The sequence below is a fragment of the Podarcis vaucheri genome (genome assembly GCF_965113315.1).
Source record: "Podarcis vaucheri genome assembly, chromosome: 1".
Taxonomy (NCBI): domain Eukaryota; kingdom Metazoa; phylum Chordata; class Lepidosauria; order Squamata; family Lacertidae; genus Podarcis; species Podarcis vaucheri.
In genome coordinates, this window is record NC_138759.1 from 79,668,235 (window position 1) to 79,692,727 (window position 24,493).

General features: G+C 42.0%; 1 protein-coding gene across 2 annotated transcripts in view; it reads right to left on the reverse strand.

Annotated features, from left to right (window-relative positions):
- EPS8L2 (EPS8 signaling adaptor L2) overlaps positions 1-24,493 on the reverse strand; it is a 91,570-nt gene that overhangs the window by 36,168 nt on the left and 30,909 nt on the right. For both annotated transcript variants that reach the window (XM_082222234.1, XM_082222235.1), the window contains exon 4: positions 1,479-1,543. In XM_082222234.1, coding sequence (XP_082078360.1) covers positions 1,479-1,543 — 65 coding nt within the window. The remainder of the gene's footprint in view (positions 1-1,478; positions 1,544-24,493) is intronic.

Sequence of the window (24,493 nt, forward strand, 5' to 3'; positions counted from 1 at the left end):
TAGGTCATAACAGAGTCAGTGGGCTGGCCTGGGGAGACTGCAGTGGCTCAATTCAATTCACCCATTGCGTTTGCTCAGTGACTTGGGTCAGTCACCCTCTCTCAGCCTAACCTGTCCCAGACTGTTATGAGGATAACATGTCATGAGATGAACCCTTGGTAAAGTTCCCCTGAGTGAAGCTGGATACAAATGACATAAATATCCTTATCCAAGGTGTTAGCTTTCTGGAGGGTACAGTATCCTTTGCTAAAAAAGTGTTCTGGAGGAAAGAGAAACGAATCCTTAAATCAAAAGGGAACAGTTGCATTATGCATTGCACTAAAATCAATAATCAGGAAAGATCCTAAGCTAAAGAGGCCTTTGCACCTTTCCTTAGCCACATGGAAGCCATTTTCCCAGGATTTGTGCAGCTTGGGCTGAAGCAGATCATAGAATCATAGAGTTGGAAGAGACCACAAGGGCCATCGAGTCCAACCCCCTGCCAAGCAGGAAACACCATCAGAGCTCTCCTGACATATGGTTGTCAAGCCTCTGCTTAAAGACCTCCAAAGAAGGAGACTCCACCACACTCCTTGGCAGCAAATTCCACTGTTGAACAGCTCTTACTGTCAGGAAGTTCCTCCTAATGTTTAGGTGGAATCTTCTTTCTTGTAGTTTGGATCCATTGCTCCATGTCCGCTTCTCTGGAGCAGCAGAAAACAACCTTTCTCCCTCCTCTATATGACATCCTTTTATATATTTGAACATGGCTATCATGTCACCCCTTAACCTCCTCTTCTCCAGGCTAAACATGCCCAGCTCCCTTAGCCGTTCCTCATAAGGCATCGTTTCCAGGCCTTTGACCATTTTGGTTGTAACAGCAAAGACTGGTAAAGCACATGCCCATGTACATAGGAGCCAACTTCTAGGGGCCCAGGTCCCTTCGCCCCCCAATAAAATATTTGAGGGGGTAGGGTCCCCCCAAGTTGATGGTCATTGCCATTCAAATGATGTGCCCCATCATGTGATCAATTACTTGCCCCCTCAATAATTTATTCAAGTTGGCACCCCTGCCCATGTATGTGTTGTTTGTGTGGCCCCCATCACATTTTGTAAGTGAAGTCATGCACATCACCATTTAAAGAAGGGCCTCCCTGTAAGGCTATTAAGTACAGAGCCTAAAATTACCCAACACTGATCTAGATAATCTCTGCAAGGCCATTGGGAACAGGAATCCAGTGAACATTTCCCCCAGCACCTGAGTGAAGGGAAATCAGGGCAAAGATCAAGAGTCATTACCAACTTCCAGAAACTCCAGCACATGATGCGTTGAGCTTCTACTGATTGTTTGTAATAAATCTTCCAGCATATGACCCAGGAAGCATGATTATAAAAATGTAACTAGAAGGATCAATGTCCTCCTATAAATGGTGCAATATCAGTATCATTTCTAATTGTATGCAATTTATTGCTCATTCATATGAGTTTCCTTGACTCACCTGTACATGGTACTGTGACGTCTCATGCATAATGACGTTAGAATTGGAATACTTCTTCCTCTGTTCTGCAGAAAGGAAAGGAAAGGAAATGAGGCTTAGTTTTTACGGCAATTGATTGGCAGAGTAAGGGCCAAGCTAGACATCACCTTGGGATATGTGTGGTCCCAACCCTACAAAGAGAGGGGCGTCGTTGCTCACTTGTAAGGCATCCCTTTCACTACAGGCATTTTTCATGTCAAAGGATCTGAGGCAACAGGGCTGTGAAAGATACCTGCGTAAAATTAGAGACTCACTGCTGGTCAAAGCTTCAACCCAGGTTAAGAGGACCAGTGACTGTACAAAGCAGGCTGCTGAGATTATGGAGACTGTGGACAGGAGAGCTCTAACAGAGGAGGTACGGTGGGCAGGAATTTGGGACATTTAAGGCAAACACCACCTCTAACACTGGGCTCACTTCTGGTTTCAAGGTATAAACTGCCTCTTCAAGGCCCTGTTACTACAAAAAGCGTGATAACCACATAAATAGGTGAAAGTGGCTTTTATTATGTCAGTCCATCTACCTGAGTATTATCTCAAGCTTGCTGTTTTCCCACTCTGTAATCCTCCCCCCACTTAAACACATTGTTCTCACAATAATGTTATAAGGGATAAACAAAGTTAGGAACCCCACGTTTCCCCCCATTTTAATGTTTGCTTGATCCTTAAGCCCAGTTATAACTTACACGGATAGGCTCTTTGGTTTCTTCCCTTCCCCTTTACATTTATTGCATTAATCAAACACTGCTAGCAATACGTTATTAACAGCATTCTCATTTTTATTGCACAGGCAGTCAAGCACATTGCCATGATTTCAAAGGCCACCAGTAAGACGATTTCTACTGGTTCCTTGACTATAAGCGGCCTAAAGAATAGGAAAGTGAGAAAAATATAAATAATATAATGGGAAATAAAAAAGTGTGTGTACAGTGGGAAATAAATAACTTTTAGCATGTCACTTGCACTTCTCAGAAAAAACTGTAGTCCATGTAGAACCTCAGATACACACAGTGCCAGTCACAGTGCCCCAAACAAAAGCCATGAAACAGTTGATGCTTAAGATTGGTCCAGGAGAGGGGGGTCGGCATGGTGGGGCCCTCACCCTGGAATGATCTCCCCCCAGAGGCATGTCTGTAACCCTCATTGTTGGTCTTCAACCATCAATTAAAAGCATTTATATTTATTTATATTTATTTTTCCTGTTATACTTGTACTGTTGTTTGTGTTATGTTTTTTGTACATAGCCCTGTGCTGCACATAACCCCCAATGCTCAGTACCAATATAAGTAAGAGAGGTATTTGAATCATAACTTGACAGTAGGAGTGTTGAGGGAGGGAAAGAGTAGGACATTAGGACAACAGAACGGGAGAAGGAACACACAAGAATGTTTTTGCTCAGCAATTCCTACTGGGAGGAATTGATGTTACAGGAATGGTTTGCTAAGCAAAACAGTTAAGCAAGAGAGGCTGGATTGAACCAGTTAAATCCTGATCAACCTGGTTAAATTCAAGTACTTAGATCAAGATCCAAAGAACTGCACAAGTACACACACACACACACACACACACACACACACACACACCCCATTTGACAAGGGGACTTTGGGCTTGCTTTTCTTGAACAGCTCTCCCTGTGGCATGACAAATCTTTTTTACACAACAATGCAGGTTGGCTAGAGGGGAAATAACACAAGACCCCTCTGATGAAGATTGGGTTCTTCTGTTCATCTGGGTTGTACTATAAGGCTAAAAATAACCACAGGCAAAGTAGGGGAGGGATATATGTGCTCTAATGCAGAATACCACAGAGTGTAGGGCTGCAGCATTTAAAAAAGAAAAACCTGGGAAACATTGTTTGTACTCTAAAAGATCCCATTTCTGGCTCACAAGGGGCTCCTCTGGTTGACTTGTTTATTGAGCATTTGTCCTGATTTGCTTACACAAAGCTTATGTGAAGGTTAGACGATGCCTGGTCTTTATTCAGCATTTGTTTTGATTTGCTTGTGGGGACAATGAACATTCATCCTAATTTGCTTGCACAATAGTTATATATCTTCCTGTTATTCATTTGTTTATTCCACACTATGGAATGCATTTTCCCATCACTTTTGTAACTGCAAAAAGTCCATTAAAAACCCCACACTTTAACTGCACACATCAAAATTTCTGTATGTGTATGAATCTTTCCTCGACAATACTGACAGTATGAAGGTGACTGAGGCTGCAGGAGACTCTCCTAACAGTGCAACCTTATACATATCTACTCAGAAGTAAACCCCATCATGTTCAGTGGGACTCACTACCAAGCAAGTAAAGAACTGTTGAATATCGTTCTAGAGTTCCACCCTCCAAAACAATTTTTGGCTAGGCATTCCATTAATCAGGGAATGAGACTCGATCAGTCAGTCCCCCATGACAACTGTTCATAGTTTTCTGCTCTTGTGGAGTTTTTTTTTTATTTTCCTATCTTCTTTATTTCATTCATGCACAACTTTTACAGAGTAAAAGCTAGTGAAGATTACCTGGCTTTAGAGACAGTGCCTGTCACTAAGAGGCTGGTAGGCGATTCACCATGCCTAGTTCCTCAAAATCTGTATCACAATTATAGGAAGACCTGCTAATAGTAACACGCCCACTTTGAATGCAAGGCACTTAATGGTTAAGGTTACTCTCCCTCTCATTCCAGCTTGGAAAGCAGATCCTCATCCATGTGGCCATGAAGGTAAGAACTCCCAAGAGCTGGGCTTGCAAAGCATGTTGCAAGTCTGCTAAGCTCCTATGTGAGCTAAGTGAACCCCAAGCTGCTAGGTAGCTCAGATCTTTTAAGAACAGTTGCCGAAGCTTACAGTGTAATCTTGTACATTGTCCAGTGAATTCAAGGGGGCTTACTGTCAGACAAGTTAGTGTAGGATTGCACCTTTAGTTACTATGAGTGGGATTCCACTTTGGGCTTTTACAAATGTTCCATCTATGCAAGCATTGCAGCTTTCCGGATGGAATGATCCCCCTTGTCCTCCTCCAGGGAGATGTTCTGAAGGTTCTCTGGACCCCACCAAAGCCCATTTCAGGGGTACAAGAAGAGGAGAAGAGAGGAGAGGAGAAAAGCCCTGTTGTGCAAGTGAAAGCTCTTATGTACAGCTTCAGCTAATGGGGCTCCTTAGTGAATCCTGCCCTTTATTGTTATTTTTTTATTATTAAAATATTTCTACAGGGCTTTTTCATCAGTTCAAATCAGTTTGCATCATATTAAAAAAAATAAAACAAGAACAAAACCACACCAACACATTACTGTAGATTTAAGAGTCACAGAAAACCAATTTCTATATTGCCAGCAGCCCAAGCAAGGGATTAGAATAATAAAGGATTTAGACTGCAGTATGGTAAACATGTATCTTAGCTTACATTCAGGGGGTATAATTTGAATGAGGCCAAATACATACCCCAGGTTTCTTAGCTTTACTTTAATTATAGACTAGTAAAGATGATGGAACTAGGCGAGGAGAAAGATTAAATTTTAATAATAAACAAATCTCATTAATAGGCAGTCATTTATTTAATTGGCAAAAAGGACTGGAACCTGGTGAGATACACAAGGTAATGTCTTTGCCAATCACAGGGAGTACAAGTTTAGAATGTGTTCATGCTTTGCTCTTCATGCTGGAACACTGTGAACACAGGAAGAGGATAGGAGGCCACCAAAATAGAATAAGATGAAAGATTCTGCCCACAGGCTTTGAAGTGAACTGATGAAGACTGATTTTAATTCTAAATTAACAGCTCAGTCCTATGCAGCATCATACTCTTCAAATACAAGTCCCATTGAAATAAGTTGGAGTTACTCCCAAGTAAGCGTGCATGGAATACAACCATTCATAATTTATACCTGTATTCCCAGATTTCACATCACCATCAGGAAGCACACCTGTGAAGACTGGCACATTTGCTATCAATTGAGAAGGAGTAGGGATAACATAATGCACATATTAAGAATGCATATACTAAAGTATGCATAAAAATAACATATAAAAATACATATTAGGGCAAATTGCTTTCTGGGAGGCAAAGGGGGAGGGGAGCTTGTTGTAGCAGGAGGGGGAGATACCAGTGACTCTTCAACAGTCTGGTTCATATCTGCCTCTTGGCCTTCATCTGCCCACTCTCCTGCTTCAGCTTCTGCCTCTGGTTTTTGACTGCTCTCTGCCACAGATTCTCCCAGCTCACTAAGCCCTGTTACCTCTTCAGCTTCTGCCACCTCCACCTTCCTCTTCTCCCTATTTCCTCCCTCTTCTCCCTCTGACCACTCATGGTTGTCCCACCACCACTCCCTGAGCCCTGAGCTTTCTTCTCTTGGTGGTTCCCCAGTTGGTTCCTCCCTCCATTCTTCTGCATCCAACTAGTAAATGTGGATTTATTTTATAAAGAAAAGGGGGTGGGGGAATGTGGAAATAGCTCCAAAGCAGTAGGTTTTCTGCCTGCATTTCATCATGCAACTGAAAGAGCCTTTGGGATTTGGAATGAAATAACTCAAACAAATAACAATGGAGAAGAAGAACTATCACCTGTGAATGAACATTACACCCATGAGAATATAAACATTCCTTCTCTGACCCCTTGGTCCTTGTCCTAGATTAGCCAGCAAAAATTGTACAAGTTATGCCTGTGAATTAGATTTCATAACCTTATGGTCAATAAAGGTTATCTTGAAGACCAGAGTCTGTTGGTTCCTAGGTCACTGCAATACCCTAACTTCATTCTATGCTCTATTTACATGCTATGTTCTGTTTACATTGTTAAAAGTTCCTGAAAGTCTAGTTCCCAGGACCTCTCAGAGGTCAAGAGAGACCTACGCCACTTTCATCTTTTGAGGCCCTCAGCCATAAAAATTAAAATTAAAAATTAAAGCATGCCAAAATAAAAGAAGGCACCCCCACCCCCAAGAGTGAGTGGTTTGTTCATATAATCAGCTAATCTGAGATGGCATGTTCACTATAATTTTGTGCTATCAGAACTGACATTTTAAAATCTTTAATATGACTAAATCCATATCAGTTAATAACAACAAAAATATATTTCATAAAATCACATCTCTTATTAGCTTAAAATTGCTGTTCTGAAAATGTATGTCACATTTTGGTCTAATGTGCATGAAAACAAGTTGTGAAACTTATCAAATGTGGGGGAAATCAACAAATTTAGTAAGCTGAGCCCCCCCCCCCTTTGAGTTTGAGGCGCTGGGTCAAATGGCCCTCTTTTCCTGCTCCCCGACTAGCCCTGCTAATCACACAACCTTTTTTAATGTATCAATGAATTGAGTGTCGGGAGAGGGCTTTCTGCACATTTAGTTTACTGCCTATTAAAAAGTGCTTTCCCATTTGTACAGTGCTCATTACCTTTCTTCCAAATAGCATTTTGATACAGGGATATTGCATGTCCCAAGCAATAAACTGTGCTATCTCTCATACCCAGGAAAAGGTGATGTTACTTCCCTGTAGGCAGACTATTCATTGCTATTCTAACTGTTGCATTTGGGATGTGCTTGCACAAAATCTGGAAGGTGTCTATTGGAAATGGCTTCTGACATTATAGATAAAAGACCATTTTTTAATTGTAACAAGTAACAAGATTTCTTCCCCCTCCCCAAAGAAACATAACATATTGCCTGATACTCAGATGTATCAGGAGGGTTTGATAAATGTATGAGCTGGGCTATTACTGGTACATTTTCGTTGTTTCTTGCAATCATGCAGCAGCTATATTCATAGCACTATAATGTCAGGTGTAAGTGCTATGATTTAATCACCTCCACTGTGTTATATAACTAAGTACGGTTTGTTAACTTGTTTGATGCTTACAAATTAATACTTATGCCGGGTAGTAGCAAAAACAGAAAATCAACTTTACAAATGACACCCCAATATTAGAAATTGCAAAAACCTTTATACAGTATTCATAACCAACATTGTTGTCCATATGTGCATGTATAAAGTGGAGCAGCTTGCCCAGTGAGATGGAGATGCAGTAATAGCCTCCTGGAAGTAGAGCTGCTGATGTTTGCTGTTTGCCAATCAGGACTTTTCACGTGGTTTGTTTCAGTGGATCATGGCACTAGCACAACTGGCATTAGTTGAATATGAAACGTCCATAATGAACTATGCTTGACCCTGGCACTAGTTCTTACCTTAAACGTGATCTGGAAGGTATGAGTAAGAATCCTGACCTAATACTTAATGTAAAGATCAGCACACTAATCCCGGGTTACCAGCAAAGTTTAATGATCCTCTACTGCAAGAAAAGAACTGGGTTCCGCATTGACAACAGAAGCTTCCTCCAAAGGTAAAATATTAATTCAGGAAATGTACAAATAACAAGTTAGTCATCTCTCACTAAGGTTATGGCCTTTCAACTTCAAATGCAGAGAAGTAAACAGACTAATAAACAGACAGGAATGTGTAGAAAATAAGCAATGGTACAAAGGAGTTTAGGTGTTACTGCACTCAGTCACTGAAGATGCCCATCCCCTTTCCATAGGGAATTGCTGGCCCCAAATAGTACTTAAACCCCAGATTTTCATTAGTCAGGTAGCTCACATGCCCTAATGGGGCACCCTCTTTGCGCCTCAATGATCTCAAGGATCATCTCCATGGGCACAAACCAACAATATGAATGAGAGATTTCTGTTATCTGTCTGGCACAGTATAGGAATAGTTTAACTCTTCCAGGAGGCACAGATCCCTGAGACTTTGAGTTCCATTAGGCTTCAAGATCACATATATCCACCTTCCTGTCACCCCCCCCCCCCTTTAGTGTGGGTCTGTGGTACATTGTTGCATCTACCTCCTGGCTTTTGGGTAGATAGGGACTCCTTAGATCAAGGTGTGTTTGTGCTGTATGATTTGTTGCCCACCTATCTTTAACCTGGGTGTCTGAAGCATACACTGTCTCTTTCATTTCATGTAATAAACCAAGCTTTCTCTACTTCTTGGCGTGTGCAACTTCATTATGGGGCATAAAGTTAAGGGTTTACATGCATTCGTAATGGACACATGTACTGACTCCAGAGAAAGATCCCAATCCTCTCAGCGTAGTGCACTGAAAACATGTGAGTGCTGGACATGCATGTGGGTGCAGCCACACACACCATAACAGAGCTGCGCAGATGCAGCAGCAGAACAAATTCAGAACCCTTACTTGTGAATCTTTTGCATTGCTTCTGTGCCAAAGAGGAGAAGGGAAGCTGATGGATCTGGTTCACCTCTTAGGGATTTTCTCCAGTATTATTACGCTTATAGTCATGTGATATTAGTTGCCTCAGTGTTATTCAGGTTGGAAGAAACTCTCTAAGGCTCTAAGATGTGGTTAATAAGTATCATATATCCAAAGAACACAGTTGTAAGACAGACAAGGCAAGAGGAAAATAAAACGTTTCCATTTTCCTTTGTGGGGAGCCATTGACTTCTGTTTAAATACAACAGAACTAGAACAATGTTGCCTTGTTGCTGTGAGATGCTATCTTCAGATGATAACCAGGCTCTTCTAAAAACACACCTGGCAAGCACCTTACTCTCTCCCTCTCTCATATTCTTTGGTTTGTTGGTTTACTATCTAATCTGTGTTTTTTTCCTGCCCTATTTCCATTACGCTACAAGCTTCACCCAACAGGAACACAATGAGTGCGCCCTTTTGTTTCATCATCAAATTTATTTATGCTGTTTACTAATCCAGCCAGGCAATTCAAACTGTGTCCCTACTACATTGTACCCTTTGTGGGACAAATCCTGTAGCTCCGGATTCAAAGACAATAGTGTGAAATCCAGTTAGAGCTGCTAAGTTTTCACTTAGGTTCTGCCTTAGCCTCTGAATGCTCCATGAGATTAAGCGAAGATGTTGCATTTGAACCTCTCATTCTTCCTCATCCTCTTTACCCACCTGCTGTAGCAAGCGGGACTCTAGTTTTATATCCACAGTAGGTACATAAAGTGATGATTAGTGACTGGCTTGCTTCTGTGTTTTAGCAGCAACTTAATATGCAAAAATCAACAAGTGACACTTATCAAATCATACAGGTAAGTATGAGCTGAGCTGAATTGTGGAAGATTCAAGACAGATAAAAAAAAAGTGATTCTTCACATAGCACATAGTTAAACAAGGGAATTTGCTTCCACAAAATGTAGTGATGGGCAACTTTAAAAGGGGATTATGCAGGTCCGTGGAGGATAAGACTACTACATAACAGAAGGCAACTCTAGTTATAAACTAGATCTGTCCCCCCCAAAAAAAAACACACACACAGCCTAGAAAAATGAAAAGGCTGCTGCATATCAGCTCAGTTTACAACAGCCATATACAATCCAGGTTCTAGGAGATCTCTTTCTGCTTATTTTGGCTTTATTTTTTCCACCTGGCAGCAAAGCAGAAATAAACACAAACCCACCAAATGTGAGAAACAAATATTGACGAAGGGGAAGAAACACCACCTTTTGCCAATGCTTTGTATTCATTCTGCAGCATCGTTTCTCTATCTTCCAGGACACACCCAAAGAACAGGAAGAAATGCAGATTATATTTGAAATACCGGGGTGTGTGTCTCTCTCTTTCACCATTACTGATACTGGGAGCAAAACAAGACTTTGAAAGAAAACACGCGTACACCACTAAAGGCTTAATAATGGAATAAAGAGAGACCTCTTATATGTTGGCTCAGGTGTTTTTAAATCATAATTTTGTGTGTGTGTGTTTTGGAACATAACCACCACCCCATTTTAAAGGGCTGGTATTAACCCTTAAACAGTTGGAGACCAAGTTACTTGAAGGATTAATTTGGCCCATATTAGCCTGCTCGCACTGAGATCATTCATCTGAAGCTCTACTCACAACCCTGCCTGTAGGAACAACTGGGTTGGTGGGCACAAAAAAGAGGGCTTTTGGTTTTTGGCAATGGGTCCGTGCTTGTGGATTGCTTTGCCAGTAAGGCTTCATCAAGCCTCATAACCTGCTGCCTGTCCCTAAAGCAAGGATAGGGAACCTGCTGGACTACAGTTTCCATAGTCTCTGCTGGATGGAAGTGACGGGAATCAGAGTCCAATGGCACCTGAAGGGCCACAGGTTCATGCCAGCTGCCCTAAAGACTTGTTTCTGTTCTGTTGTATTAAACAGGATGCTATTGGGTTGTTGCATTTAGAAAATGATCCTGGTGAAAGATGTATGGAACTTAAGTGTTTCTGCTAGGCTGGATGTGCTTTTAGCATTATTTCTAGTTCTTACCCGTTCTTTTTCACCTGGCATACCAAGTTTTACACACAGGTGTGTAAAAATAAATGATAACATGAAACGTTGTCATTTTATTGTATTTGAAGCTAAATATTTATATTGTGTATTGATTGTGGGAAGGGGTTTATTTTTAACCATAGAAGTGCCACACACACAATTATTATTATTATTATTATTATTATTATTATTATTATTAGTTGTTTTATTGCAGAGAGGACCAACTACATTTGTTAGCTCTTAGAATACAAGGTACACAATTAAATGTATCTACCACAAAGCTCTTAAAATGCTAACTGCATATATGCAATGACACTTCAATGTAACAAGAGTGAGCAGATCCACACTGTTGTATGTTTCAAAGATGGAAAATATTGCATAAGAGTTCATTTATTATCACAGTCATTATTGCACTATACGCCAAAGCCTGGAGCACTCTCAGTTTCAGAGCAGGATTGTTTCCAACCGAGCACATGCCCCATGAAACTGCCAAGCTCCACCCATGGGTTACACTAAAAGGTAGCTATTTAGGAAGGTAGCAGCCAGCAGTATTGAATTATACATTGCAGTAATGAGCACAAGTGATGGGTTGCTGCATTTCTTTTTTTGGCAGCACAAACAGAAATGGAGTAGGTGAAGCTTTGCCATCACTACATCTTCCTGCTTGGAAAAACTGCAGACTTTATACCAGAAAAAAACATAGCAGCTTGATTTAAATACCAGTAAATATTTTAAATCTGGCAACATTTTACTCAATTTTTATCTTGAAATTTGAATGCATTATTGGTTTGTTTAAATTGTTTTTTTTCGTTTTGTCAGCATTAAATATGATATTGCATAAGGTGTCTGAAATATCATTGCGTACCAAATCCCATCAGCAGCCAGATACCAAAGGCTGGACTGCAATATAATCTAATGCCAATTCTAGATACTAGATTCTGAGAATATCCAATGAATATTCCATGTTGAAAGTTCACAATGAATAATTCAAAGACGATTTTTGAGGAGCAAATTCATTTCTGCTTTAGTGGCAACTCTAGCTGCTCTTTGGTTGTTCATGGTGGTTGACAAACCCCTGAAAGATCAAAACAGCTTAGATGTATTATAGTGCCCAGGTGTCTAGGCTGCGGACACCTACTGAATTAGCAAATAAAGAATACATGCATTGTTTGTGTTTCCCATCTATGCCAAACTGGAGCAGCCCCTCTTGTGAATGTCAGGTGCTGCTGTGCATGTTAGCTGCCACATTCATGTACCTGTGACTGTAAAAAAGCATGTTGTCCTGTACATGACAATGTACCTACTTTTTTCTACATAAGGATTATCTCCAGGTAGGAAAAAATGTACTATATTAAATTACCCTTAGGAAATATAAGCTTCTTACGCATTTTCAGCTGTCCCAGAGGCTTCTGCATAACCTGCAGCTGTTAGGAAGAAGGACATGGCAATACCATCACAGTGGGCTGCTGATTAAAAGGTCAGTCTCTCAATTGACATTGATGGAATACATGCTGTGATTTTCAGTGAGGTTTGGCTCAGGCTTGTTTTTATGTCTGTTCCAATAGCAATGCACTGCTTTATTGACAGTATGCTGGCAGGCTTTAGGAGGAGTTGCACTGCTAAATTCCTTTCCACCATGCTTAATATTTACCCCAGCATCAGTGAGGAGTGCTTGCATTCCTTTGTTTATTAGATAAAGATATAAAGCAAGCAAGGAGAGCAAACACAAATACAGCCAACATTTCCTTCTTGTGCAAAGTACCCATGCGGTGAAAAGCTCTGAGCAATTCTAACACGCCAAGGCATGCAATAATATCCCTTTACATTTTCATTGCATTCAAGTTGCTTCATGTGCATTATCAAGTTGTAACCATTACAACAACTTTGTAGTGCGCGTGCGCGCGCGCGCACACACACACACACACACACACACACTGTGCATGGGGAAATTAAGGCAGAGAGAGACTTACTTGCCAGCTAGCTAAAACATGGACTTCCTGATTCACAGCGCAGTTTCAGCCTTTTTCGCATGTCCTCTAGATTAAATGCCAAGTGTTGCAAATTTGGTTGGCACCAAAAGCATGTTTTGCTTTTCTATCATACATAATGCAAATATAAAGCTAGTGCAGTCTCACAACCTGCATTCAGGTGGAGTGCACTGGTAGTACACAAAGTAGAGCAGAGTAGTATTGCTCAAAGTTGCTATCTAGCCCAGAATTTGTGACTTGGCAGAGTTTGGTGTGGACATGTCTTTGGACAACCCTATCCTGAAGGCATTTCAGCTTCATCAGAGACAACTACATTGGTGGCAATTTTTTAGGGTTGCAGCTGGCAGGTAGCAGAGTAACCTTGCCAAGAACAGGATGCTGTTGGAAGTTATGTTGGTGCATTATGTGCTCTTATAGCTACAGTCTTTAGTGCCAAGGAGCTTATCATCCTGGGTTGCAGTTTCTCAGTCGCGAACGATTTACAACTTCCACAGAAAAGACACTAAATATTCTAACAGCATAGTGTTCATACTACAGATACTATAAAATGGGGAAATAGGGTTTTGAAGAGGGGGAAATGTGTTGGTGATATCCACCAATTTGCAACAGTGGAAGTCAGAGGTAGAGAGAGTATAAAAGCAAGAATGTGAATGATCTGGAAGAAGCTTTTTCTTTCTAAAATTGTCCTGCCTGTAGTCTATCACAGTGGAGTTGTGGTTCTTCACCTAAGACCACTGGTCTATTAGCTCAGTACTGTGTACAGCGACAGGTAGCAGCTCACCAGGGTTTCAGATAGTGGTCACCACTTCACAGCTAAGTGGCACACCAGGCATCATAACAGAGCAACAAAGTGACCTCTGTTGATTTTTATGTGTTTAGATCAACACTGTGCCTCCTTGTATTTATTTTCAATCATATTTTCAACCAGTGCATGTAAGGGACGGAGAGACGGTTTCTGCTTCTTTTCTCAAAGGAGATAGTAGGAATGGAAACATTAAGAAACGGTGCTAGTGAGTGGAGAATTGTACCAGAGAATAATCTGAAACTGTGATCAATGGCGGGGCGGGGGGGAAGAGTTTGAAAGGAGAAACTGAAGTGGTAACGGCTGAGATGTTGAGACAAACAATGGAGTTATTCAAGGCAGGGGAGTGGGGGGATCTGGAATTAATGTCCCTAGGCATTCCAATGGCACCATTCCATTAACCTAGATCTACTCTGCTAATAGCTTTCTCAGGGAGATTGTAGGAATAAGCGTGCACGCGCGCGCGCGCGCACACACACACACGGAGTTGTGTAGCATCTCAAAGACAAACAAATTAATTATGGCATTAGCTTCAGATGACTTGAGTTCACATTGTGATGAAGGAGGGACACTCATGAGAAGCCCCTTGCACCTGCTTCACTGTCCAACTGTAAAACGACAGCCCTGCAGTGCTGCCGCAGTGGGTCTTACTCTCTGGTAGTTTCTGCCATCACCCTCTCACTTTCTTCCTGCAGCCCAGGTGGGAGGGAACCTGGATGCATCAAAGTGCTGACTTTAAAAATAATAATAATAATAATAATAATAATAATAATAATAAAAAATGCTCAGTCCATGCACCCAGCACTCCTCTATACAACCCACACAAATTGCTGGGGAAATCAGGTCTAGCTTCCAGCTGCCTTATCTTAGTCCAAGATCAAAGCAGTTTGCTCATTTTCCCCTGCAGACCCCTCACTAGGCTTCTTAAAACCCAGGAAATGCACCCTGCATTTCTCAGACACTTCCCTTGTTGGTTACTCAAGAGTTGTAAAGGCAGGCCCCACTCCCTGAGCCCCCCCCCCGGCAGATCTCAGAAGAGTCTGCTGGTGTCTTACAATTCTGATCCTAAATTTTTAGTAGTAGCATGAATTCCAAGCATCTAGGCGCATGGGGAGTCTAAAGCCCTGAGGTTGGTAGTGACACACACTTCAGCAAGGAGAAAACAGACAGAAGGTCAAAACAGAATACAAAATAAACCAGGGCACGATGGTTCTGAAATTGGACAAATCCTAGCCTAGCCACGAGAAAATAATGATTCCAATTTACTTACAAGTTCTGCTTCAAAGAAAAGTCCCTGATGGTGAGTGGGAACACCTGGATCCCTGGTGATGGGAGGGAACACACTGCAGAGCAGTTCAGCTTTTTAAAGTCTCCCTCCCTTCTTTTGTGGGAATGACTTTTGACCCTTACTGGCCAATGCAAAGCTAGAGCCAGGTGCTCAGGTTCTGCAGTCTCTCTCAAGTACCCTTTTTTTGCTTGACAAGACTGGCAGGATATATGTGACAAGCTGGCTTAGAAAAATGGAGGAGCCAATGAGTGCCTTTCTTCACATAGTCCATCAGCTCCCCTCCCATGCCAAATAGCACCAGGGGAAATTCTCACTGGGAAGACAGCATAAGAAAGAAGAATCAACAACCACCCCCATCAACACACACAGACACCAGTGGCTAGTACTTACAGCTTTAAAAGATATAACCAATGCCAAACTGCAGCGAATACTGTGACCCTGACCAGCCGTACACCAGCAACAGTATAATATTCAGCAAGTCACAGGGAATCAGTTACTTACTGAAGACACCTAATCCCCAAAGTATTTGCTATCTGAATAATTGTTTCTTGATGCTGAAATAATATATTTGTCTCCATGGCTACCAAAGCATAGAATCTTTGGTATCTGTCTGTGGTCACATGGGCTGCAATTTAATCTTTGGCCAACAGTACATTGCACTCAGTGGTCAATTATCATTCTTATTTACCAGGAGTTGCAGAGCTACAATATTCACATAACAACACACACACACCCTGCCACCACCACCAGCATATGGTGTGAAGAGGGGAGCCTGGCATTGTTAGAAGCCTTGCAACTCCCCATCCCACCCATGTTTACTCAGAAGCAAATTCCACAGTTCACAGTGGGGGCAAATTCCAAATAAGGATGCTTAGGACAAGTGCCCAAATCTCCAATCCTAAACTTATTAACCTGGAAAACAATCCCACAGAAATCAATAAACAGTATTAGGAATCAGGTGCTAAGGTACTGAAGCTGTCACTCTGCAAGCAGCTCATGACAGTGTATCTGGTATCTACTGCAGCACAGAGGTCTGGACTGCATAGGTCACTCTGTGTGTGTAAGTGGTAGATGGATGTCTCTATCACGTGCCTGAGGAGTCACTAAATAGTCCTTTTCATTATTCGATCTCACATATGAGCTCATGACTGAAAAGCACCAGAAGGTGTGAAGCATTCAGAAAGCATCCATTCTGACCCCGGGCAGTCATGTGGGAATGACTGTGCCCCTCATGCTGGCCTACCGTGTTCTGTTACACTAAGCACTAAAACCTTTCTTGGGTTACATGTAGTTTCTTGTGTCAAGTGATCTTGCCTTGCAGGCAGCCGCTTTTCAGGTGAGTGTTCCATCATCTAGCTTGGCTATTGCAGGTAAAGTGCTTCAAAGCTGGCATCCACTTCAGATTGGACACATTCAGCTATGAGCAACCCTTATAGCATCTCATTTCTCTAACCTTCAAACCACAGTAACCGAGACACACACTTGCCCCTTTGTGGCCGTTAGAAAAATCAACATTAAAAACAACACATTATAGAAGGGGTCAACCAGGTGTTATAACACTTATTGCTAAACCCTCATTTGAATGAACAAGCAGACAAAAATGTATTTTGAACAGATAAAGTAGAAAATAGGTTGCAAAGGTAGGAGGGGCAAGGGGGCTTGTAGGTTACTTTCTGATGGCAGATGCTGCAAATATCTCCTTCTGCCATCCAAAGGTAGTTAAATTACAGTGGTGCCCTGCAAGACGAATGCCCCGCAAGACGGAAAACTCGCTAGACGAAAGAGTTTTCCGTTTTGGAGGTGCTTCGCAAAACGAATTTCCTATGGGCTTGCTTCGCAAGACGACAATGTCTTGCGAGTTCCTGCTGGTTTTTTTTCCTCCCCCCCCTTTTTCTAAGCCGCTAATCCGCTTATCAGCTGATCCGATCAGTAGATAAGCCGCTAAAAGCCGCTAATAGCACTAATAGCGCTAATCCGCTAATCCGTCAATGGGCTTGCTTCGCAAGACGAAAAAACCGCTAGACAAAGAGAATCACAGAACGGATTCTTTTCATCTTGCGAGGCACCACTGTATACTAAAGGGAAGTGGAAGCTGACTGCCATTTTGAGGCAGAGTTCATGTCTTAAGTTTTGACTGAGAGAGGCTAAAATATCCAATTTAATTTTTTTGCAGTAATCAAGGCATGCTGGACTTTGGGTACCAAATTTGGAAACACTGACACAAATTTGATGCATCCATCAGGACACCAGCATATTTACATCAAGAGATAGACACATACAGTATACCAAGAACCACACACATTGAAATCTTCTCCACACTTTCTTTACTTCCCACCATACATTGTCAGTCTCTTCCCTCTCTCCTTCCCATCTGTAACGTGGTTCTCACCATCCCACTTTTCCATTCAATACAGCACCAGTTGATACTACAGAAATGTTAATAGCAGTAGAGGCTTCCTTTGTATCCTCCCCAGGCTCTCTGTTCATCCTTCTGAGTATTTCCTGCTTGGGTTTATAATACAGTATGGATCTTATAAAGACTGAGAATCCACTCGACTATGTAGAATTGCTACATCCCCAGCCTGAGCACCTGAGACAAAATGGGATGGATTTATAGCAAACAGGTTTGTGGAACTGAACCACATTTGCACATAACACTAAGCCATAGTTTAGCACTATACGGACGGACATCAACAAGCCCAGTAGCTGATGGCAGGGTCGGGTTGCACTGCTCACAACCTCCTTCTGATGGAGTCCCTGCTGCATTCCAGGATGGAGAGAGCGAAGGGACAAGTGGTGGTGACGAGGTCAGTGCAGTGCAAATGTGCCCATGAAGCCAAGCTTGCTGGCATATTTGCACCATGCCAACCTCCCTGTCACCTACTCCCTCCCTCTCTGCACCTCAACTCAGCTGGAGGGAGGTCAGGTGAATTGCGCAGCCACACCACACTGTCTGCTACTAAATAAGCCTGCGTGAAACGTGAGATGGATGCACTCCACCCTCCCACTCTCCTCCTCTGGCACAGCCAGGAGGAGAACTTCTACCAAGTTTAATATCATTTTTAAAGAATCTCAGCTTAGTGTTGCATTTGAACCAGAAATCCTGGTTCAAAACAACCTGTGGTAAGGTTAATAACAAATCAACTTCAAGCCATAGATTGTGAAGCTGACTTATTAAACTAGCCAGAGTTTGTTTTAAACCAAGTTTTGTGGTTCAGATGTAAGACTAAGCTAAGATTCTTTCAAAGTGAAACTAAAGCTGGCAGAAATCCTCCTCTTGAACATGCTAGAGGAAGAGACGGGCAGCAGTGGGGGTGGGGAAAGTGTGTGAGTTGAAAACTTTGCTCAGGCTAGATAATGAAGTGCTAAACCATGGTTCAGTGCAGGGCCAGCCCACTTATGATGCAATGTGAGGCACACACCTTGGGTGGCAGGATCCGCAGGGGCAGCAGATCTGGCCTCCAAGGAATGCACTACTTGCTGCTGCTGCTGCTGCCACTGCTGCAGTGGCAGTGATAGCTGTGGCATGCTCATTGGAAGCCAGATCTCATTGGTGAATAGGAAGCACTGCTGGTCTCTTGCCACCCTTGTTACCAGTGAAGATCTTTATTCCTCCCTTGCTCCTGATGTAGATTTTCACACACGCTTTTTCCCCGGTTGGGGATGGTGGTGGGTATTTTGTAGTTTGCCTCAAGTGCCAAAATATCTAGGGCCAGCCCTGGTTCAATGTTATATGCAACCAGCCAGAATGATTAAGAGGCTAGAGCCACCTGTAGGTTCCTTATTATTTTTGCAAAGTATTTACCATTAGCTGACGGCGTGGGGGGTGGGGAGATTGCAGCAGGGGGCAGAGGAGATTGCTAATGTGACAGAAAATGCAGCAACACGCCTGTTGTGTAAACCACTAATTATTCCAAAGTACTTCCTCCCCAGACATTCTCTTGAGCTTGCCAGGAAAATAATGGATTTCCCTCCAATGTCCTTTCATCTTGGTTCAGAATAGAAGCCAGTAAGCAGAGAAGTGACTTTATTTATTCATGGTTCACATTAACATTTATTCAGCTGGCAGCTGTGAATTGAATGAGGTAGTAACCTGAGAGCTACTTGCTGTACCTGTAAGCGGAGGGATCTTTCAGCAAGTGCTTCTGGCGACTCTTCTAGAGTATGGAGCTAAGCACATGAGATGCCCGTGTTTTAGTTGCCAAAGGCAGCGAGCATCCAGTACCCTTCGTGACCCCAAGGGACACATGTGGCAGAGGAAGGGCAATTCATTCATTCATGCAAGTAGGAGGAAGGGTCATTCACCAGCTCTTGTTACTACTATCAGAGCAGGTACTGAAGACACAATATTATATTTCCTCATTCTACAGGGCTGCCATGTCCCCAAAATATAAGAAACAACACAAGTACTTTGGAGTGTTCAATGCAGACAGTCATCTTTATAACAACCCTGTAAGGTTTTGTTAACCCCATTCTGCAATGTAGCAGACTTGAAGCTAAATAAATAGACACATTGTTGATGCCCCTTGTGAATCCATGGCAGAGATGTGATTCAAACCAGGAACTTTCTGGCTCACAGCTCATACCTCTAAGCCACTATGCTACATCGGACGTCACATCTATAGACCCCAAACAAAGAGTGTAGGACAGGCCATGTAATCTATTCTAGTGACTAGAAGAAAGAAACAATATATAACAACTAAGGCCATGCACAGCTTCTTGATTGCACTGCCAGAGTGTCAAAGTGCTCCATGTGCCCCCCTCCTTTTTTTTTAAAGGACTTCTATATCAACCCTATTATCACTATAACAGCCTGAATATTTCACAGCTGCTAGTGGATATGGACTCACAACACCTGTGTGATGAAATGGAATACTAGCAACCCCTCATTTAACTCATTAGGCAGGCACTGAATAAACTTTCCAACATCACACCTTCTATTTACGCAAGCATAAACACAAATAAGTGACTTTTAGGAATGCAAAAAATGTATCTCCATATATTTAGCTAGTATTTTAACATCTACTTGCTCAAGACCTCAGATAATTGGGTTTGTTTATCCACAGTGCAGAGAGAAGTTATTAAATCAACTGAGAGAGATGCAACAGAAAAGCATCCTTAATGTTCAGCATGAAAGTCCAACATCCTTCCAGGGCACATCAGCAAATGGAGGCACTGTTTTGTCTAGCCAATTATCGGCTAATAAATATATTGTCATTTCTGGAATTGCCAAAGGGGTCTATTTTTGGTAACTTTGGCATTGCATCAGCTACCTTTCGGTCCAGATAACATAGTCCAATAATTCATTTTGTGTCCCTTCAGAATCCTTGGTGTGGATACCATCTGGTCATGGCAACTTGCTGTTACTTAGGACACCAATAGCTGCTTGCTATTTTCACGCATCAGTCTCTGCTTTCAGGCTTCCCATAGGCATTTGAATGGCCACTGTGTGAAGAGGCTGCTGGACTAGATGGATCTCTGGCCTGATCCAACAGGGCTCTACTTATGCAAGATTTTGACAAGAAAAGATCAGGTGTATTTTCAAAAATGAGGTGTAAAGCAAAGATATAAGAGTCTTATCCCAAGTAGCAGCATGTGAACCATCTGTCAATATTCTTGTATTGATTTACAAAGCCCTGAACAACTTGGATCCAGGATATCTCAGGGATCACCTGAACCCTTACAGCCCAGCTCAGACACTGAGATCATCTGCAGAAGCATCTCTGGTCACTCATTCTACAAGCTCATTTGAAAATAACAAGAAACTGAGCCTTTTGCGTTACCACCCCAGTCCTGTGGAACACACTGCTAATAGAGGTTCAGCGGGCACCTTCCGTGCCAACTTTTAAACATCTGCTCAAAACTTTTCTATTCCACCAAGCCTATGCCAGCAGTTAAGAGTACACTCCCCACAATGGTCTACCGATGCTTGTTTTTATTATTATTATTACTTTGAATTTGTTTTTAGCATTTATTATTTTATTGTCTGTTTTTATGCTTTTATATTGTTGCAAACCACTGATGTATTTTTTATGATACAGCAGTTTAAAAATATTTTTTTAAAAATAAATAAAATAAATAAACACAAGGATTTCTGCTTGCACAATATTCCCCTCTTCTCCTCACATGCACAGGGGGAGAAGTCCTGTTGCACAAGTAGAAATCTTTGTGATTCATTGACAAGATGAATTACTTGAATACCACCCATTAACTTTCCTGCAGTGATCTTATCTGATTTTTTTCCAATACTCTCTTAAGTCATTATTTGGCGGGTTTCCTGCAAATGTCGTAGTCACAGTCTCTCAGCCTAACCTACTCCAAAGGGTTGTTTGTGAGGATAAAATGGAGAAGGGGGAAACCTCACTGAAGGAAAGGTGGAGTATAAATGTAATAATAAGATAAATGCATAAAATGGACTGCAGTCCATAGAAACATTTTTGTTAGTTGTTAAGGTACCACGAGATTCTTTGTTGCTTTAGCTTCAGGAGTGAGAATTATGGACCCCAAAATCTGTCATCAGAAAACAATGAACAAACGGAAGAAAGGTGAACACTGAAGGCTGCCATTTAGACACCTAGAAGCTGTCATGGGGGGGGGGGGCAGTCCAGTAAGAGATGCCTTTTTGGTGTCCAGTATAAGACCTGAGCAAGCCATCTAGGAATAGTGCATGGGAGAGGAGGCATAGTCCATTTTCAGTGCTCTGCTCCTTGCCTGTTTCTTCATCATCAATAGTGCCACTCTATGAATAGCCACAGAACAATACAAGCAGCAAGTGCCTCCTGTATTTATTTTCTGTATCAACCTCCTGCAGTTGATTTTGAATTATTAATAACCCCTTTTTCAACGCTTCATCTAGTAAACTAAGCACTGAGTCCTGCAGCAAAGGAGGCCTTTAATGCAATGACTACTCAGACAGAGGTCACTTGGTAGTGACAAAATATCTAGGGGTAAAACTGTGGGCAAATTAAGGTTTCTGTGCAGTGGCAAGTATTTCCTGCAAATAATTTGCAGGCTCTGCAGCCTATAACCACATAAAACCACTGCTGCAGCCCCACATGATGCAAGTGGGCAGGGCCAGCCCAAGACATTTTGGCACCCGAGGCATATGCCAAAATAGCATCCCTCTCTCCACCAGGGAAGAAGGGGTGAGGGAAAATCTACATCAGGAGCAAGGTGGAAAGAAAGATCTACATTGGGATCTGCTGTCTTGGTGGATCCTGCAGCCTGAGGTGGGCGCCTCACCTTGCCTCATGGGTGGGCTGGCCCTGCAAGTGGGACTATTGGTAATAATTGCAAGGGAAGTTGGTAATAATTGCAAGGGAAAGAAGGGGAATTTACCAGGCATCTTGTCTATTACTTCACACAGAATCTTTGCTAAGTTCCCATGGAACTCTAGAGCTCTGCAGAGTACAGTTTAGAACTGCTGTCTGATATCTGTACTCATGTTAACATTCAATTGCAATTTTCTTAAACTAATAGTCACACTTCTCATAAATACCTGTCACATTCTCAAAACATTACACACAATTTTGCAGGACTGCTGCTGGCATTTCCTAATGAGGTATTTTATGAAGATCTTGGAGTTGAGGGGATTTTATTAAACTCAGTGTTCTTTAATTTTAATTGTGTGTTTATTGTCTGTTCTATACGCCTGTTGTAAGTCACCATAAAACCATTTTGGGTATATGGTGATGAATCAATATGGATAATAATAATAATATGTGAATACAAGTCAGTGTGTCACTCCCAACTCTTTTGGTGTACACCAGAATGCCCTGTATGGCCAAGTGATCAAAGCTTGACCAGGCTCACAATGCTTTGTCGAATGCATTCCTTGATCACCTTGGGTGATGTGAGAATCCTGAGGGAAGAGTAACAAGAGGGCCCATTCATCTCCAGATCTCAGGTGCCTTTAGGAAGCATTGTTTCCTTAACCTTCAGAGCTCCTATAATCCTTGTGCCCTCCTCCCACAGCCTAGAATGAAGAAATCTTGTCACGCATAATCTATTTGTATTTTAATTCAATAAAGATAATAATAATACCAAGTAAATGAAAACAGAACCAGGGAGAGGAGGGAGGACCATAGCTCAGTGGTAGAACACCTGCTTCACGCAGAAGATTCCAGTTTCAAACCCCAGAATATCAGAGCTGGAGTGGGAATGTCCCTTGTTTGAAACCATGGAGAGCCCTGGACAATAATGAGCTAGAAAGACAAACGGTCTGGCTCAGTAAATGGCAGCTTCCTCAGTTCCTCTGACGGCTTATCAAAAGGGCATACTGTATGACAACAAACCTATTTACTAGTTTTAAGGAATTATTTGATTCTGTTCTGTTTAACTTTTATTTGAGCATTTTAATGCTATATATATCTATATATCTATATAAAATAATATGTCTCCAACTAGCTAGCTAGCTAACAAAACATTGGAGCTCATAAATTCCAAGGTCATAATAACCAACTGCATACACAACAGCTGACTGCACAACTAAAATTCAGCTGAAATTCCTCATACTTGCAGAACCTGACCTCCAGACAATAGATTTTTTCTTCTGATGATCTGGTTAGACAAGATACATTTTTCTTAATACCCTGTTTGTCCTGCTTTCTACTAAGCAAAGAAAGAGGGTCCTTAGCAGACTTCAGTTAATCCGGCAGCATCAGAAAGCAAGTTGCTCAATCTATGGCAGCTAGCTGAGTGGCTCATACAAAATAGATTATATCAGGAATCACAGAAGACACAGGGGGATGAAACCAATGTGCTACTCATGTGACTTGACTGCCTATTTGTCTTTCTGTCCCTACTTCAGATGAATCACTACAAGCCACTGTAAAATGCTAGCATCCTCCCCACCTCCAGCAAAGAATAAACTATAAACAATGATGCCTTAGGGCTATGAGTAGCAATCTCTTTGAAAAAATATTAGGAGTGTCCCACCAACAGAAAGAAAGCAAGTTGGCGATTATGGCTCCCATTCTCACTCTCTAGGATAGAAACACATGTGGGAGGACACTGCTTGAGCTTACCTGGCCGTCCAGGTAAAGGGAACAAGAGCTGGGAACTACCACAAAACAGGGGGAAAGGCTGTCTGCCTACCCAATGACAGGGCTGATATCAACAGAGATGCAGGAGCGGGGAGGCAACAAGATGAAGTAGGTAGGGAAGTTTGGCTTGGTTGCCCTGGGAACCATGACATGCTGCTACAGCAAGAATAGGGAGTCTTGTGAGGGAGGAGGAGTTGGAAAGGCTTGCTCATGACAAGTAAGGCCGCCTATAAAATGGGCAGCCAAGTCAGTAGCTAGGAAGAATTTCACCTAAGGCAGGTAGTAACAGCAAGAGGCGATATCCCAGAAAGGGCCTGACTATGCCAACCATTAACACCAGGACAGCCTATAAAACCATTGCTGACAACAAAGAATTTGTTTGTCTAAGGGACCTCCTGCCATCTAGAACACTATTGCTTGCAAGCCAACTCTCTTTTACACATTTGAAAGGATGTGAGTTATTTTGAAGTTACACAATATCTAATTAAGGACCATAATCCACTAAACTGTTAATAACAGCGAACATTTCTGTCTTAAGCTGGTCTGGGAACTCTCATAGTTTAAAGAGTTCATTTTAACTCCATAATAAGTAC